The sequence below is a fragment of the Dictyostelium discoideum genome (assembly GCF_000004695.1).
Source record: "Dictyostelium discoideum AX4 chromosome 4 chromosome, whole genome shotgun sequence".
Lineage (NCBI taxonomy): Eukaryota > Evosea > Eumycetozoa > Dictyosteliales > Dictyosteliaceae > Dictyostelium > Dictyostelium discoideum.
The window spans coordinates 3,768,035-3,788,026 of NC_007090.3; the positions used below are offsets into that span (position 1 = coordinate 3,768,035).

The following is a 19,992-nucleotide window of genomic DNA, read 5'->3' on the forward strand; positions in this document are numbered from 1 at the left end:
TTAGAATTATTGTTGCAGAGTATATGAATTCATTGAATAGATTAATCGGATTTACAGAAAAAACACCATATCTCCTAAATTGGGTTTTAGATAATTTATCAAAATCATTTATAAATTGGAAACAACCTGAGAAATCTGAGCAATTAATTCAAAAAGGTATTGAACCATTATTCTTTGAGGAAAGATATTGGACATTATTAGAAAGTTTGGTTACAAAACAAATTTCATTACAACAACAACATCAGCAACAACAACAACAACAACAACAAAATGATACAACAAATAATTCAACCTCAACATCTAATTCTTCAAATTCAATTAAATTGTCAAATGAATATTTACAATTTATATTTGAAATTATATTAAATAGTATTAGAAATATTGATTTAAAATTAGATATTTTCAATTCAACAAATTTACAACAACAACAACAACAACCTATCATTATATCAAAAAAGAAAAAGAATATTAATATTCCATATCAACTTACAACATCACCACCACCACCAATTAAATTATTAGAATTTTCAAAAAGAATATCTACATTATTAATTAAAATATTTTCAAGTGATGAATTAATGAAAGAGATACCATTATTATTAGAGAATTTAATTCCATTATCAATTAAATATTTAAGAAATTCAAAAGATTTATTATTAAAAAATGAATCAACAATAATCTCAATCATTGATTTATATCAAACTTTATTCCAATATTTATTAGTTCAAACTAAATTAGGTATAAATTATAAATCAATGTTTACAACAACTTTATCAACACTATTACCACATATAATAACACTTTTAAATACTTTGGAAAATATATCATCAATAATTCCAACATCATCTCAATTGATTGAAACAATTGATCAATTTTTAAAATGGACATTATATCATCCAGAATCTCATTGGGATTCTTACTCTTTTATTTTATTCTCTGATTGGTTAAAAAAGATTGTAAAAGATACAACATCAAAAGAAAAAAGTAAAGAAAATGAAAAATTAAAATCAAAAGAAAATGAAAAAGAAAAAGAAAAAGAAAAAGAAAAAGAAAAAGAAAAAGAAAAAAAAAAAGAAAAAGAAAGAGAAAAACAAAAAGAAAAAGAAAAAGAAAAAGAAAAAGAAAAAGAAAAAGAAGATTTACAAATTTATCAACCTCAATTAATTTTAGATTGTTTATTACAAATTATTAATGGTAATAATCAAGTTTTGAATAGAGTTGTTTGTTTTAATGAAAAAGATACAGTATCTAGTATTTTAGTGAATTCACTTTATAAATTTTTAATTTACTTTATTGAACAATATGAAAGTTTTGGATATAGACATTTTAAAGATATAGTACAATGGTATGATAGTGCTAATCATAAGGATGAAAAATTCATTGAGTTTGCTTACTTTAGAAAATTATTTTCATTAATTAATACACCAACTCTATTATCAAATAATCCAACCTATTATGAATCGGTTGCAAAATTATTAAATCAAGTTTCAATTTTAAATATCTTTCATATTAGTAATCGTCATCAAGTTGATTATCTTTCAAACACTGTTGCAAATAGTTTTTATTTATACCTTTCAGCATCAAAGAATAATAATCAAAATAATCAAAATAATCAAATTAAACAAGAAATTATATTGAATGGTATTTATAAATGTTTAACATCAATAATTAAAATTAGTAATACATTAATTGGTAATAAATTAAAGGATATAATTTTACCACATATTTGGTCAAATAACATATCAACATCAACAACAACAACAACAAAAAATACTAAAAATGGTGATTATGATGATGATAATGAATCATTATTATTTAATAATGGAAGATGTGAATTTTTAAAATCAACATTTGATAGTTATTTTGAAATTCGTCAAATGGATACACTTTTAACAATGGTTTTCCAATCTATTATTAGTGTACGTTCATTTGGTAGTGATAGTAAATTTTCAATTAATCAAGATTTCTTAAAGCATATTTCAAAATTATTCTCAAATTTACCATTTGGTCAAGTACCAATCATTTGGAGTTTATTTTTAGAAGAATGGCAAGGTTATTATATTACTCAATTAAATGAATCAAATAATAAAAGTTTAGGTGATGATAATGACCAAAGTATGTTGGACCCAATGTTTTCATATCGTTTAGAATACTTTATTAAACTTTGGTCAACTTTTCTTGATGGTATTACAATTTCATCATTTGTTTATAAAATGATTTTACAATTATTGCCAAATACTTTTCAATCAATTGTTGATCCAATTTTAAATGAAATTTATAAATCTTCTTCTGCTTCTTCTTCTTCTTCTTCCTCTTCGAGAAAATCTTCAAAATCATCTTCAAAATCATCTTCCTCAAAATCATCTTCTTCGAAATCAAATGATAATAATAATAATAATAATAATAATAATAATAATAATAATAATAATAATAATAATAATAGTATTATAAATTTATTAAAATTATATTCAAGTTTTCTTCAAGTTCATTCGTTTATACATCGTCAAACAATTATAAGTGGTAAAAGTGGTGAAAATGAATTTGGTTATCATCCTCAACAATTTTATTATTATCAATTATGTGAAAAAGAATTAGAATTTAGTAAAGTTATTGAGTATTTAATTAATAATAATAATTTTGAAAATAATTATTCAAATAAATTAATAGCATCAAAATTATTAATTCAAAGAGTTCAACAACTTCATTCAATTTTATCATCAGTTTCAATTGCAAATTATAAAAGAAATATTAATAATAATAATATTAGTAGTAATAATAATAATTATAATTATATTAATCAAAAATCAAATAATAGTAAAAATATTGAAAATGATAAAATTAAATATATTTCATCATATTCAAATCAACAATATTCACCAAAAGATATTGAATATGAATTAATTGATATAGTATATTATTTATTAAACAATTTCATTAAATTAATAAATGATAATAATCTTTTATTTAAAAAGTTCAATACTTTAAAACAACAACAAATTCAAGATAAATTAGAACAACAGGATAACAATAATAAAGATGAAGAAAATGAAGATAAAGAAAAAAAATTAAATTTATTAATTTATCAAAGTAAATTATTAATTGATAATATTAGTACATGGTGTGAATATTCAACAATTGAAAATATTCAAAATATTTTAAAATTCATTATTTCACCGCCAATTGAAATTAATAATGATGATAATAATAATAATTGTAAATTAAAAACAACCAACTCAATAACAACAACATCAATTTATAAAGAATTTCAAAAATTATTATCAAATCCATTATTTTTTGAATTAAAAGTTTTTCAAAATAATTTTCCAATTGTGTTATGTCAAATGGAACGTGATATAATTACTAAAGAATTAATTAAATCAAATAAATTATTTGAAAAAGTTACAGAAATATTTAATGATGTTCAAGAAAGATTAATTAATAGTGGTAGTCTAACACCATCAAATACATCCTATGCTGAAATTATTATTGAAATTCAAGAATGTTTTTCAAAGAAAATTACATTAAAAGATTTTAATTTATCTGATACTTCAAAATGGGAAAGATTAACATGGTTAGTTTCATTGGCACCAAGTTTTCATCCACTTTATATTCCAATTGAATTAATTGGACCATTAGTATTATCATCAATTGCAATTAATCATATTGGTGTTTTATTATTAAAACAAATTCAAGATACTTCAACCATTGATAATAATAATAATGAAAAAGATTTAGATTATATTTATAAATTAATTTTATCATCAAGAAGATTTATTAAATTTTGTTTTGAAAAGGATCAATCAAGATTAGTTCAAATTATACCAATGAATGTTTGGATTGATTTAATTTTTAGTTCTAGAATGTTTGAATCAATTGATACAAAATATCCAATTTTATTTACAAGTTTAGAAATTCAACATCATTATAATACTGAACTTTGGAAGCATTCACCAATGGAATTAAAAAAATTATCTGATAAAATTTTAAATAAAAAATCAAATAATAACAATAATAATTCTGCAGCAGCAACAACAACAACAACAACAACAATAACAACTTCACCAAAAATTATTTCAACAAATTTAGATTTTAATACAATTAAACCTTATTTAATTGCTGGTATTTTAAAATCAATTTCAACAACAAATTCAAATAATCAAATGTTATCAGATATTTTACCACCAGATCTTCAATCAATTATAAAGAGTGTTGAACCAGATATTTCAATATTTTATGAGAAAATGTTTAATCATTGTTCAAGTAATCCAACATTTAATAATATTGCACCATTCTTTAATGAATATCAAGCTGAATTCTCTTTATTGGTTTATCATCTTTGGTATCAATTATATTTCAATGCAATTGATAACGAATCATTATCAAAATTATTAATAACTGTTTCATTCTCTGGTGTATTTATTTCTGGTTTATCAAGTAAAGGTAGTGGTTTAATTACTTCTGTTGATAAATATTCTTTAATTCTTCAAAATTCAATTATATCATTATTAGATTTATTCTCACGTTGGTATAGTAAAATACCTGCAAATCAAAGTCAAACAAGCTCATCATCATCGTCATCATCGCCAATGATGATTGATTCATTGCATGCATTATCATTACTTTCAAAAATGTTATCTTTATATCCAGAGGATTCTAAACTTTATAAATCAATTTCAGCTGCAATTATTCAATTCTTCCAATTAAATAATCAATTAGGTTACCTTTTAAATTCAATTACTACAACTATGGAATCATCATCAACTTTATCATCGTCATCAACTAATTCAATTGCAATTCAATCTCAATCATTTAATTTACTTGGTTATTTTATTAGTTCAATCATTGGTACAAAACGTATTAATTTATTAAAGAATCCAATTAAATTAGTTACTGCAATTGTAAACATTTTAAATCAAACAAACTCTGAATCATTAATTGTATCAGGTATTAATTTACTTTGTAAATTAATGAGTGTCAATGTTATTGATGTTCATGGTGAATCTATTCCAATCATTTTAAGTGTAATGAGTTTCTTTTCAAGTCCATTCATTTATTCAACACCAGTTAGAAGTATTGCAAGTTTTAGTACTGAAATCATTCCAAATTGTCCAATGTCATTATTTATTAAAGAGAAATTATCTGCTGATAATAATATCAATAATTTCAGCAGCAGCGGCAGTAATGGTTTGAAATTTAATAACATCACACCTTTAATTTTAAATTCACTCTATAAATTACTTTATATTATTCTTAAATTTAGAAATAATGAATTAACAAAATATTTACCATCTTTTGTTTCTTCTTTAAGATGTACGTATTAAATTATTTTTATAGTTTTATTATTATTCAGTTGCAAAAAAAAAAAAACTATTAAAATATTAACTAACTTTTTTTTTTATAGTTTTATTATACTCAGTTGCAAACGAAACAAATAAATTAGGTAATGAAAAATCAATTAAAAAAGTTGGTAGATTATTAGAATTATTTAGTTTAAGTAAAAATTGTGATCAATATTTCCAATATTTAATTGTGGATTATGTTCAATTAATTAGATATTCAACAACTGCAATCAACAATGCAAATAATAACAATAATAATAATAATAATAATAATAATAATAATAATAATAATAATAACAATAATAATAATAATAGCAATAAGAGACAATATGTTGGTCCACAATATCATCTATCAACCGAAATGAGAAATTTACTTTTGCCTGGTGTGTTCTCTTTAATTCAACAAACAAATAATAGTAGTAAAGAATTATTTAATGCTTTGGAAGATACAGGAAAAGGAATTTTCCAAAATATTATTTCTCAATATCAATCATATAAATATACTGGAAAATAAACAATTTTATTTAGGGATTCAGAATACTCTTTTTTTTTTCATTTTAATATATTTTTTTTTTTTAAACTTAATTTTTTATTAAATATTTAATATTTTAATTTTAATTTGTTTTGTTTTATTCTTCTTCGTTGTACACAGGGTCACAGGTTTCCCGCCATTTTTTGAAAATGGGGTCTATCCCTTTAAAATAAAAAACAATATGCTAAAAATTTATCTCTTTTTATATCCAATGTTGAATTAATATTATCGACGCATGTCAAACTCTACATTATCAAAGATATCAACCAATGGATTACAGAGGTTGACCATCCTCACCAATTGCAGTGGGTGTAATTGGAGCCGTGTTATCTAATGAATTTGGTGTGTAGTATTTTAGTCTCCAATTTATTTTGAAACTGTGAAAGTTTCCTGTTGTTATTGTTGCTGTTGCTCTTTCTGTTTTTGATGCTGTTGCTGTTGCTGTTGCTGTTGCTGTTGCTGTTGAGTATCTTGGTAATATAGGTATTTGTGGTGGTGTTTCTAATGTTGTATTTGTTAGTGTTGTTTGAACATTTCGATATTGATAGTATTTTAACCATGTTGGTTTGTTGGGTGTTAAAGCAGAAAAAAAATTAAGATGGTAAAAGAAACATTAACTCAAACCACAATTTTTAAAAAAGGATTTAATGCACTTTTCCAAAATAGTGTTTGAATTGATTACCATAGAATTCCAACACGTAAAACACATTCAACAAAGAGAGAGACTAGAATTGCAGAAGCATTAGGAAGAGGTAATTTCATTAGTGCTAAGGACAATCGCTAGATAACATAATTTTATACGCATAAAATGTTTTTTAAAAAAAAAAAAAATTAAAAAAATAAATTAAAAAAAAAAAAATAAACGGTGTTCTCTTTTTAATAAATATGCATTTTCTGTTTGTTCTTGTTTATTTTAAATAAAGTTATAAATAAAATTTTTAATTAAATTAAAGAAAAAAAAAAAAAAAACAGAATGGTTGCATTCATTTTTTTTACTTTATATCATTTTGTGTATTTTTGAGAGCTCTATTTTACAAACTAAATTCATACTAAAAATAAATAAAATTAAATCGTTCTTAAAAAAAAAAACCAAAAAGAAAAAATAAATAAAAAAAAACATTAGAGAATATGGATAATAAAGGGGGGAATATAGTATAAAATTTTTAAATAATTAATTAATTTTTTTTTTTCCTTTTTTTTTTTAATAATAATAATTTTATTACTATTTATTTTTTTTTTCAAAATAAAAAATTTAATCCTTCAAAAAAAAAAAAAAAAAAAAAAAAAAAAAAAAAAATTAAAAGGAAACAATAAATTAAAAAAAACAAATAAAATAAAGTAATAAATAATAAAAAAAAATAATCACAAAAAAAAAAAATGATCAAAAAAAAAAAATATTCATAAAAAAAACGAATACTGTTCCGGCTCGTTTTTTTAAAAAAAAAAAATTGGCAAAAAATTTTTTCAATTTTTTTTTTTCAGTTGACGACCTCTCAAAATCAATTAAAATTTTTTTAGTTTTGTTTTGTTGAATCCTTAATACATTCAGAATGGTGCGTATGCTATGACAGATTTTTTATATCACTATAATTATATAATAATACATAAATAATTAGAATATATATTTAGATCAATAATTCAATGATTGTTATAAAGATTGACAAAGATTGATAATAATTGATGATAGATTATTGATTGAGATAAAAATTTAGATATTGGATATAGGATACAACATAAAACATCATCATCATCATCCATCAATATCATCAACAATTATGATAATAAATAATATAATAAAATGAAGTTATGAGAATAGGATACTAATAGAAATAATTACAAAATAATTTTAAATAATTAGCCTATCCACGAATTCCAAGTTGTTGGTCGTCACGTTCCAACTGAAAGAGATGCAAACCCAAAAATCTACAGAATGAGACTCTTTGCTCAAACCTCAATCCACGCTAAGAGCCGTTTCTGGTATTTCTTATCAAAGATTGTTAAGATGAAGAAATCCACTGGTGAAATCCTCAACGTCACTGAAATCTTTGAAGATAAACCACAAAAAGTTAAGAACTTTGGTGTATTCATCAGATACAACTCTAGATCTGGTACCCACAACATCTACAAGGAATACAGAGATCTCACTCGTTGTGGTGCTGTTTCTCAAATGTACGACGAAATGGCCTCACGTCACTCTGCTCGTGAATCATCCATCCATATCATTGATATCAAGGAAATCGCCGCCTCATTAACCAGACGTGCCAACACTAAACAATTCCACGATTCAAAGATTAAATTCCCATTAACTCACAGAATTGCTAAATCAAAATCAACCTTTGTTGCCAACAGACCAAATACCTTCTTCTGTTAAATTTAGATTTTAGGTGCCATATATACTAAATAAAAGGGATAGTTATTTAAAAAAAAAATATATTAAAAAATAGGTTTATAGTTGTGCAATTAATTTTTTTAAATAATTTTACAACATTTTACATTTGGTTTTTCTTAATTTGGTTTTTTAGTTCATCTTTTAATTTTAAATAATTTTTATTATTATTTTATTGTCTCTTTTTATTTAAATTAATTTACATGTTTTAATTTTGAATTCATTTTCTTTAAGAAGATTTTTTGATTCTTCTTTTTTAATAAGATAAATAATAGATATTATTATTACCAGAGCAAAACATACAGAACCTACTATTATACCAGCTAGTTGAGCTTTAGTTAATTTGGAATCGTTAATGGTAGTACAAATTGAATTATCACTTGAGGATGCAGATTTACTATCAATCAAAACAGAAAAATCAGGATCTATGATTATTGAATTTGCATAATTTGGTAAAATGATACCAATGAATGATTGAGATGATGACGAACTTGAAATTGAGTTGATTGATGAATCTAATAGTTCATTTGATTTTGTTTTTACTAGAAAGTCAACTATTGCTCTTTTAATAAATCTACCATATAAAGAATGATCATCAACTTTAATTTTTAAATAATTTGATATATCATAGAATTCATCAGTTTTTTCACCAAATTGTTTATCTGAACAAATATCATCAGTCTTTGAAGAAGAAAGTGATGCAGGCATAATCAATTGTAATCCATTTAATTTATTTTTAAATTTATATTGGGACAATTCAATTGTTTATTTTATAGTTGATGGATTCATTGTTAAATTTTGATTTGCAAATATAATATTACTCTTTTCTTTATTTATAAATTATTTAGACGATCCTTTAATTAATAAAATTCAACTTGATTGTTCATTTGTTGATGATTCGTTTGAAAAAATGAATCAGTCTGACTAAATCCTGATGAAAATCCTTGACTATCATAAAGTTTAATAAAAGTGATTACATAATTTTGAGAAGCGCAAACATTTGAAATATTAACTACAATTTCATATTGACCTAAAAATTCATCACCACCAATTCTTGAAAGAGTTGTTAATTGATATTTATAAATTGATCCATCCAATTCACCCCTAACTATAATTTCACCACCTTTAAATCCATTAATCTGATCTTCAATCTCTAATAACCATTTTACATAATTTGGATTAATTGAACTACTTTTAATAATTTTTTTAAATATTGGCCCATATAAATCAAATTCTAAAATTAAAAATTTTAATTTTTATATATTAGTGTTTTACTTTATATATATTAATTAATTTTTTTTAATACTTACTTGAAGAAGTTACATTTAATTGATAAGAATCAGATAAATAATAACTATAACTTGAATATAAACCCATAACAAAAGCATATGATAATTGTCCACTTTTAAAATTTGCAGGAATAGTAAATTCTACTTGAAACATTTTAATTGTTGAATTCCATATCGCATAGTTGGTTTTATCTACATTTTGATCATTAAATATAGCAATTGAGGCATTTGGATCGGTATGATTTAAATGCATTATATTGTCCACTGATCTATTAGTTGTATCGATATTATTAAAAAGAAAAGATACATTTTTAATTTTCTAAATTTATTTTTTTTTATTTTTTTTTTATTTTTTTTATTTTCGAAACCAGGAAAAAAAAAATAAAAAATAAAAAAAAACTAATAATAATTATAAATAAAATTTAAGGTATAACATAAAAATGAATATCGCAAAATAATAAAAAAAAAAAAAAATAAAATAAATAAAAAGTAATCAAAAAAAAAAAAAAAAAAAAAAAAAAAAAAAAAAAAACTAATTGGTTTTGTTATGGAAAATTATTTTTTTTATTTTTCCAATTTTTATTTTTATTTTTATTTTTATTTTTTTTTTTTATATCTTCTGGAGGATTTTGAGCATTTTGATTGACGTCATAAAAAAAAAAGTCATGCTTTTTGATTTTTTTCCTATTTTTTTTTTTTTAATTTTTTTTTTTTTTCCTTTATTTTAATTTTAATTTTTTTTTTTCTTTATTTCAATTGTAATTTTTTTTTATTTTTTTTTTATTTTTTTTTTTTTTTTTTTTTTTCTTACCTTTCAAAAGTCTTCATCATGTATATCCTCTATAAAAAATAAAAATAAAAATAAAAATAAAACTCAAACATAAGAAATTAAAAATATCCCCCCCATCGTCTACTTAAATATTTAAAAAAATCCAACACATTATTTTTTTTTTTATTTTTTATTTTATTTTTTTTTTTAAAAAATTATTTTAAAAAATTATTATTTAATTTAATTTTTTTAAAAAAAAAAAAAAAAAAAAAAAAAAAAAAAAAAAAAAAAATCATTTTGTTATATTTAAATATATCATAAAAATTTGAGAGAATAATAATAATATTAATAATAATAAAAATAAAAACAAAAATAATAATAATAATAATAATAATATAAATATATTAAAAATTATTATATAAGGATGTCAGGAATCTATAGTAATAATAATAATAATATAAATAATAATATTAATATAAATAATAATGATATAATTAATATAAATAATAGTAATAATATAAAGAATGTTATAGACCTTGGATTAAATCAAAATAAATATTTAGTAGAACCGGATAAAGGTTGTTTATTTACGGCACAAACTACATTTAAAATCCAATATTCACCACAAATTTCACATGTCCTAACATGTAGAGAATATACGAAATCAGTCGAACAATTAAATTCAACAATAGAGCCTTTATTATCAAGTTTTAGATTAAACAATCTTTTATTCTTATTTATTTTATTATTCATTCCATCAATTATTGTCACAGCGATTAATGCAAGTTTAGGAAAATTATTTTTGCCTTCTGTAATTGTTGGTGGTATTTCATTTCTAATTATAATATTTGCAATATTTAGAAAATCATTTTTACATAGAAAAGTAATTTATTATTTATTAAATAAAAATAAAAATAAAATATTATATATATATTAACTGATTATTATTATTATTATTATTATTATTATTATTTCATTTAGCTTGTTCAAGGCATATCTAGAGATATTAGAGATTTTAATAAAAGGTTTCAAAGTCGTCAAGTTTTATTAGAATATTTAGTAACTACAAAATTTAATCAAAAGAATGGTAGAGAATATAGTATTAGTTTACATTTAATTTATCCAATAATAACATTAACTCCGGGAATGTTTTCAATAAATCAACAACAAGAACAACAACAACAACTACAGCAAAAACAACAAAATAAATCTCAAGAATTAGAATACCCACCCCCATTATCGATTCAACAACAACAACAACAACAACAACAACAACAACAAACAGAACAAAATTACTATGATGAAGAGGATAACTCAAATGAAAACTCTTCACTTTTACGATTTTAAATAATAAATAATCAAAACAATTTAAATAAAATTGTTTCTATTATTATTTAATATAAAAAAAAAAAAAAAAAATTTATTCTGATATTTTGTACCAGGATTAAAATTTTAATACACTGTCGTGATTTTTTGGGTGTTTTTATTTTTTATTTTATTTTTTTGGGTGTTTTTATTTTTTATTTTATTTTTTTTTTTAATTTTATTTTTTTTTATTTTTTTTTTTTTTTATAAATTTTTTATTTTTATAATTTTGCTTTTTCTTTTTTTTTTTGTGACTTTATAAACAATAAAAAAAAAAAAAAAAAGAGGAAATTAAATAAATGGGATCTGAAGACCAACAACTACAACCACAAAATAATGGACCAATATACGGTCAACCAACATTAAAACAACAACAATTATACCAACAATTAAATTCTCTACAACAACCACCACCACCACCACAACCAATTATAATTAGTTCAATAAGTGGAATGGTTCCAATTAGTAAAATTAAAATTAGAAATAATGTAAATTGTGTTGGGAATTATACAACTTATAAAACTGATTACCCATTTGATTTGAATGGTGTAATGAGTGCTAAAGAATATATTAATTATATCAACGATTTCAATAAAATAGTATCAATCAAAAAATATCCAATCATTACAATTGTGGTTCTCCAATTACTTTTAACTCTTCTAATAGTTATATTTGCAATTCAAAATCTTTTCATACCTTTAGTAGTTTCCTTATCAATTTGTATATCATTTTCCTTTATTATAATAATTTTATCAATTTATATGGTTAGAAAGGTATGTTAAACATTATCATTATTATTATTATTATTATTATTATTATTATTATTATTATTATTATTATTATTATTATTATTATTATTATTATTTTTAATAAATTGGTATAATAATTCACATTTGTACTAATTTCATTTTCAATATTTATTTATTTATTTATATTTTCAATAATAGACTGCTAATGGTATGAAGGATAAAGTTAAGGAAGTTAATCAAAATTTATTAAATCGTAATATTTATTTTGAAGCTACACCAAAATATGTTACAAGTTCAGGAAAGAAATTTCATGTTAAATTATCAATTCATTTCCCAACATTAGGATTTATTGTTCCACAACCAATACCACCACCAATGTATCAAACAAGTTTTCAACAACCATCTTCAATTTTAACAACACCAATTTATCAATCACAAACTAACCAACAACAATACATAAATACAATTGATGAAAATCATGAACAACAATCTTTATTAAAATAGGGTTTTTGAAATCCTCTCTTGGATATATTTAATTAAAAAAAAAAAAAAAAAAACTTTTGAGAATTACAAATCGTACTCTTTCAAAAGATTCATAAAAATAAAATAAAAAATTTTAAAAATAGAATTTATTTTCTTTAAAAATTTAATTATAGTTATTGTTTAATTTTAGAAAAACATTTAATTTTTTTTTATTTATACATATTACTGAATAAATAATTTATATAAGTTAACAACTTTATTATCAATTTATACCTTTTTTTTTTTTTAATTATTGTTTTTATTTTTTTTATTATTATTAAAATTATTATTATTATTATTATTATTATTATTATTATTATTATTATTATTATTATTATTATTATTATTATTATTATTATTATTATTATTAAAATTATTATTAAAATTATTGCTAAACATATTGGCAAAATAATCATTATAATACATGAAATTTTCTGCCAAATTGTTATCAATTTCGCTACTGGTATTGGTTTTATAAAAATTACCACTTTTTTGATTATTTGGCTGATTGTTATCGTAATAATTATTATGATTAAAATCATTGTTGTAGTTATAATTACCATCATAATCATTATCGTTGTCACAGTTGTAATTTTCGTTTTCATAAGTATCATTATTATAATTAATGTTGTTAAAATTATTATTGTTATTATTATTATTATTATTATTATTATTATTATTATTATTATTATTATTATTATTATTATTATAATTATTATAATTATTATTATTATTATTATTATAATTATTATTATTATTATTATTATTATTATTATAATTATTGTTATTATTATTATGATTAAAATTATTATTGAAGCTATTGCTGTTATAATTATTATTATCAATATAATTATTGCTATCATTATAATTATTGTTATCATTATAATTATTGCTGTTATCATTATAATAATTGCTATTATCGTTATAATAGTTGCTATCATTATAATTATTGCTGTTATCATTATAATTATTGCTGTTATCATTATAATTATTGCTGTTATCATTATAATTATTGCTGTTATCATTATAATTATTGCTATTATCGTTATAATAGTTGCTATCATTATAATAATTGCTATTATCATTATAATTATTGCTGTTATCATTATAAATATTGCTATCATCATTATAATTATTGCCACAGTCATTATCATTATCATTATCATTATCATTATCATTATCATTATCATTATCATTATCATTATCATTATAATTGTTATTGTTGTAATTATTACTAATGTTGTTGGTATTGCAATTATTAATATTATTATTATTATTATTATTATTATTATTATTATTATTATTATTATTATTATTATTATTATTATTATTATTATTATTATTATTATTATTATTATTAATGCTCATATCCAAGTTACTATTGGTGTTATCATTACTATTTATATTACGTATTGTATTATTATTAATATTAATATTACTATTAATATTACTATTGCTATTAATATTACTATTACTATTACTATTACTATTACTATTACTATTACTATTACTATTACTATTACTATTGCTATTGCTATTACTATCACCAAAGTTGTTAATGTTTGTATTGTCATTTATAGAGGTATAATTATTATTATTATTTTTAAAATTCATAGTGTTACTGTACTTGGCTATATCATTATATTTTTCAAACAATAATTCTAAACCTGTTATTAATTGAGTGAATGTTGGTCTATTTGAGCTATTTGGATCCCAACAACTATTAATAATTGAAGATATTTGCTCATCATGAAATATTGGATCTTTTAATGGTAGTCTTAAACCCTTTAAAATGTTTATTGGCTGCTCTAAAAATCTTTTATCACTGAATGGCATTCTTTCAGACATAACTTCATAGAAAATCATTCCAAATGAGTAAACATCTGTAGATTTAGTATACTTTCCATTGGATAACATTTCAGTACTCATATAAGCAGGTGTTCCAACATTTGGTGTAAAGGAATTATGTCTTTCAGTAGATTCTATTTTTTTTTTAAAAAAAAAAACAATTAATAAATATTAAATAATTAAAATAATAATAGGATAGGGTTAATTTACCTTTACCAGTACCAAAATCAGAGATTTTAGCACAAACTAAATTTTCAATATTATAAGAAGCCATTAATATATTTTCTGGTTTTAAATCACGATGAATAATATCATTTTCATGTAAATATTCTCCACCTTTTGCTATATCAATTAAATATCTGGGAAAAAAAAAAAAAAAAAAAAAAAAAAAATTTAATATAAATATGAATAAAGAAAATAATATTATTTATAAAAAATTTAATAAAATTAAATTATTTACCTTATCTTTTGAGGAATTGTTATTTTAATATCTTTTCTATGAATTAAATCATTTAATGTACCTAATGGATAAAATTCAGTAACAATACCAAAGTTTTGATTAAAGAATAAACAACCAGTTAGCTTTACAATATTTGGATGTTCTAATTTATCCATTAAACTAACTTCCCTTTGAATTTCAAAATGATTAAAAGTACCAAGTCTAAATAATTTAACGGCTATTGATTGTTCTCTCCATAATCCAGAATAAACTACACCAAATGTACCTTCAGCTATATATGATTTAAGTATAATTTCATCGAAATCTAGATTTGGTGATGATTCACCCTCTATATGGATATAAAGAAAAGTTGACCATTTACAACTTCCATCAAATGATTCTATACATACTCCAATCTTTTCTAAATACTATAATTTAAAATTTAATAAAATTAATAAAATTTAATAAATCATAATTATTATTATTATTATTATTATTATTATTATTATTATTATTATTATTATTATTATTATTATTATTTTTACTTACTTTTGTTGAACAAATTAAAGTAATATCAATTTCACCAATTTCAGTTTTACCAGGATAAATTTCAAAAAAGGTACGATTTACATTGACATTTGCTTTATGACCAGATATTGGGAATTGGAAGAAAACTGATAATGGAGTATTTGTTTGATTAAAAAAAGTAAAAGTGTCAGAATACCTTTGATTAAGTCGACACTTTTCACCATCAAGTCCAAAGGTAAATTTTGTTTGATTGAATTTTAATGGTAGATTTGGATCATTGTTTCTATAGAACATAGTGTCTTTCATTAGAGATATAACTTTTGGTTCAGTTTTATAGATTCCACTTCTACCATTCCTTACACTATTGTTTCTTTTAGATTTTAAATAAATTTTTAATGCTTTTTCATTCATTGTTGGATTAAGTAATATATCGATAATCCTTTCTGGTGATACAATGATTTTTGGTTTTTCTATTGTCAATGGTGCTTGAGAATCTGTATTACCAATAACATCTTGTGGATCAAATTGTTCGTTATCATAAAAATATTCTTCATTTAATTCATCAATAAAATCTTCATTTGATAAACTTACATATGAACTTGGTGTTTTAATCATTAATGTTTTATATATTCTTTCAAAATTTGATTCTTCTCTATTTGTAATTGGAGCTTCTTTATTTTGCTTATTATTATTATTATTATTATTATTATTATTATTATTATTATTATTATTATTATTATTATTATTATTATTATTATTATTATTATTATTATTATTATTATTATTATTATTATTATTATTATTATTATTATTATTATTATTGGTAATATCATTTTTTACCTTTTCATCACTTTTATTGTTGGTTTCTAATTTATTTATTGATATTGAACAAGTTTGAGTTGATTGTTGATTATTTTTAGTTATTGATAGTTCTGTTGTTTCTGTTATTGGTTTTGGACCATTAAAAACACACATGGAAATTGAATTCTCTTTACATTTTCTAGATTTCTTTCTTTTGATTATGAACCACAGAGAGAATACTATTGAAAAACCTACAAATACTAATACAATTGGTAAGATTATTGCCAATTTATGTATTTTACTAGTTTCTCCAAAAATAGGTGAATCACTTGATGAATAGATTGCCATTGATGTTAAATAAATATCACCTTTTGTTGTAAATGCTATATTAATCTTTTCTAATGAATTGATATTTTCATAATTGAATGTTACGTTTTTAAATATTGGACCTTGATTACTTTGAAATGGTTCTAATAGATATACTGGTTCACTACCAATGTAAACTGATAATGGACTAGTTTGTTGGTCAATTGGTACATATGTGAAAAATAATTGAATTTGGTTGAATGGTGCGCTACTATCTATTGTTGTTGTAATTATTACTGGTTGATTGGAATTTAATGATGTTACACCACTTGAAAATAAATCATTTAATTCGTTGGATGGTGCAACATTTGGTAATTCTGTTACAAACTTTGAATTATTCGATATTGTACACTTTCCACCTATTTCTTGGCAACCACTTTCAAATGGATTACTTTCAATAATAAATTGATGATCTGGTTTCGAATTTACCATTGCCAACCCATAATAAAAAGAATAACCACTAAATACTGTAATCTTTGGTAAATCAATAACATATAGTATAGATTGAATATATTTTATAGTAACTCTAAAATTTATTGAACTTTCTTTGCTTGATGATAAAGGAAATATACACCCATTCTCTTTTGAACTAGCATTTATAATGGTCTCTGAAATTGAATCTTTTTCAGTAGTAGTGGTGGTGAAAATACATTGAATGTTTTCAACATTGAGTGATGGATCAATTAATTCAAATAGTACGTTTACATTTAATAATGAACTTTTTACTGACTGGTATGGTTTATTTGGAAATATTGATAATATCTTCAATTTATTTAAAGTACCTTCATCACTATAATAGTAAGGTGTAAATATTGAACCATAAATATGATTTTTTGATATTTCAATAATATTTGATTGATTGAAAAAGTAAGAGTCTCTAACACTGATAGTTGACGAAATTTCTCTTACTCTTGCTAATACTGAATAGTTTAAATATGAATTTACTATATCAACTCTTTTTATTTTCCCATCAATTCTAAAATTTCCAAAACCTGTGACATTTTCTAATAATAATATATTGTTATCTAAATTTGCTAGAATTGGACTTTGTAATTTTAAATTTCTAATTGAATAATAGGTTCCTAACTCTTCATTATTTCCATTACCATTAATTACTAAAAAAAAATTTAAATTATTTGATAAAGTGCTAAAAAATGGATTTGAAATTTTAAAATCTGCTGAATGCTGCACTAAACTAGATATTGTCTTTGAATAGTTGTAACATGGTGCATAACAATCTTCAGCGAAACCAGTTATGTTTGATCTGTTGGCAATAAAGTTAAAGTTGAATGCATTTATTTGACCAATGAAAATATCGTCATCTGATTTTATATTTGGAGAAAGTGAATATATACCATTACCTTCATACCCATAATCCATACTATTACTATTAATGTGATTTCTTGAAGGTGATACATTTCCTGCTGTTGTTAATGAATAGAAATTATTTGATGATTGAATATTTTCTGTACCAAACTGAGCTATTAAATTTGAACCTGAGTTACTAACAATTAAATTATTCTCCATCTTAACATTTGGTATTCCAACCAAAGAATACCAATGGAGATCTCGTTTGATTGGTTTCAATTATTCCACTATTTTCAATGGTAACATTATTTGAAAGTTCTATATATAATGAATTTCTAAATCTTTGATTTTTACCTACAATAATATCAATGGCATTATTTTGATTATTTGGCGAGAAAATCAGTTTCGTGTCTTGGTACTCTTCATTTGTAGTTATACCAAAAGATCGTATAATGGTATTTTGGATATTCACATTTACACCACCGCATATATAAATTGAAGATCCATTGGTAGAGGTTGACGTTAAACCCACTGGTTGATTACTAGTAGTGAAAAAAAGTTTTATATTCTTATCTGAACTTGGAATTTGTAAATTAGTAACGTTGATTTGATTTAAAGAATGTGTAAATTTTGATGTCCTGACATAAGGAAATGAGTCACTAACAATTGATACATCTTCAAGTTGATCCCATTCTGGTGCTTTATCTAACTGGTTTCGCTGAGTGTACCATAGATTTACCAACGAGTGATATTGAGCCTCCTAAAACAAGTATTCCTGGGAAAAAACCAAATGGATCAATAGGTGAATCATTAAGATCTACAAATTCCATATTACAACCATCGCATATGAAACTACCTCCAGGCAAAATAATCAATGCACCAATGCTAAACCCGTTATTTGAAATGTTTAATGAACCTTCCACGCAAAGAATGTTTATAAAAAAATAGTGAATTGAATCAAATTCCTCTAACACCATGTTTGAACCTATAAAAAAAAAAAAAAAAGTTGTTAGGATCACTATTTATTTGAAAAAAAATAAATAATAACAGATATACCTTTTGTGACTGCAATATTTGCTTTTAATTTTGGTACACCACTAAATGAAAGTGGTATAAAATTTTCAGCATTCTTATTATTCGGTATAGTATTATTACATATATCAGGATAGTACAGATTTTGAAAATTTAAATTATCATCTATATCAATTGGTTTTCCTGAAAATAGTTGAAATTTATCTATTCTATTTAAATTATAATATTCTTTTGGTGTATTTATTATTATGTTACCTTTAATAAAATTGAAAAGTTAGTAGAGGTTTTTTAACCGAAAAATATATCAATAATTACCTTTGGAAAAGATATTTATGCTCAAACATAAAATTAACACTTTGAGAAGTAATCCCATATTAAAAAATCGAAGGTAAAGAAACAAAATTTTTGAAAAAAAAAAAAAAAGATTTTAAAAAAAAAAACGATAAAAAAAAAAAGATTTAAAAAAAAAAAAAAAATTGGTGGCCAAAAGATTAATAAATACATCAAAAATTGTTATTTAAATTTTAAAATGAATTTCATTTTTTTACCTTTTTTATTTTTATTTTTTCGTTCGTTTTATTACATTTTATTTTATTTTTTATTTTTTTTTTTTTTTTTTTTTTTTTTTTTTTTTTTTTCTTTTTTTTTTCAAAAAAAAAAAAAAAAAAATGTAACGTTTTATTAATAATTTCTATTAGTTTTAATTTCTTTAGAAAGTC

General features: G+C 21.6%; 6 protein-coding genes and 1 pseudogene across 6 annotated transcripts in view; 4 read left to right on the plus strand and 3 right to left on the minus strand.

The window, feature by feature from the left end:
• DDB_G0285955 (hypothetical protein) overlaps positions 1 to 5,853 on the plus strand; it is a gene marked incomplete at both ends in the record, with an annotated part of 6,358 nt that extends 505 nt beyond the window's left edge. Inside the window, 3 exons of the mRNA XM_632889.1 lie at positions 1 to 2,909; positions 2,973 to 5,310; positions 5,402 to 5,853. The exon at positions 1 to 2,909 is cut by the window's left edge and continues 81 nt beyond it. Coding sequence (XP_637981.1) covers positions 1 to 2,909; positions 2,973 to 5,310; positions 5,402 to 5,853 — 5,699 coding nt within the window. The remainder of the gene's footprint in view (positions 2,910 to 2,972; positions 5,311 to 5,401) is intronic.
• A 1,568-nt stretch (positions 5,854 to 7,421) lies between these two features.
• rpl18a (S60 ribosomal protein L18a) lies at positions 7,422 to 8,242 on the plus strand (the record flags this gene model as incomplete). Its single annotated transcript, XM_632890.2, has 2 exons — positions 7,422 to 7,424; positions 7,730 to 8,242. 2 exons carry the CDS (start codon positions 7,422 to 7,424, stop codon positions 8,240 to 8,242), a joined length of 516 nt encoding a protein of 171 aa, XP_637982.2.
• A 204-nt stretch (positions 8,243 to 8,446) lies between these two features.
• Positions 8,447 to 8,965, minus strand: DDB_G0285883 (hypothetical protein; the record flags this gene model as incomplete). Its single annotated transcript, XM_632891.1, has 1 exon — positions 8,447 to 8,965. The coding sequence occupies one exon, from the start codon at positions 8,963 to 8,965 to the stop codon at positions 8,447 to 8,449; it is 519 nt and encodes a 172-aa protein (XP_637983.1).
• A 152-nt stretch (positions 8,966 to 9,117) lies between these two features.
• Positions 9,118 to 9,799, minus strand: DDB_G0285885 (hypothetical protein; the record flags this gene model as incomplete). Its single annotated transcript, XM_632892.1, has 2 exons — positions 9,118 to 9,491; positions 9,568 to 9,799. The coding sequence occupies 2 exons, from the start codon at positions 9,797 to 9,799 to the stop codon at positions 9,118 to 9,120; spliced, it is 606 nt and encodes a 201-aa protein (XP_637984.1).
• A 940-nt stretch (positions 9,800 to 10,739) lies between these two features.
• DDB_G0285887 (hypothetical protein) lies at positions 10,740 to 11,662 on the plus strand (the record flags this gene model as incomplete). Its single annotated transcript, XM_632894.1, has 2 exons — positions 10,740 to 11,198; positions 11,297 to 11,662. 2 exons carry the CDS (start codon positions 10,740 to 10,742, stop codon positions 11,660 to 11,662), a joined length of 825 nt encoding a protein of 274 aa, XP_637986.1.
• Positions 11,663 to 11,979: 317 nt separating this feature from the next.
• Positions 11,980 to 12,933, plus strand: DDB_G0285889 (hypothetical protein; the record flags this gene model as incomplete). The annotated part of the gene is made up of 2 exons (XM_632895.1): positions 11,980 to 12,453; positions 12,628 to 12,933. The coding sequence occupies 2 exons, from the start codon at positions 11,980 to 11,982 to the stop codon at positions 12,931 to 12,933; spliced, it is 780 nt and encodes a 259-aa protein (XP_637987.1).
• Positions 12,934 to 13,197: 264 nt separating this feature from the next.
• Positions 13,198 to 19,646, minus strand: DDB_G0285891 (annotated as a pseudogene; the record flags this gene model as incomplete).
• Between the last annotated feature and the right edge of the window lie 346 nt (positions 19,647 to 19,992).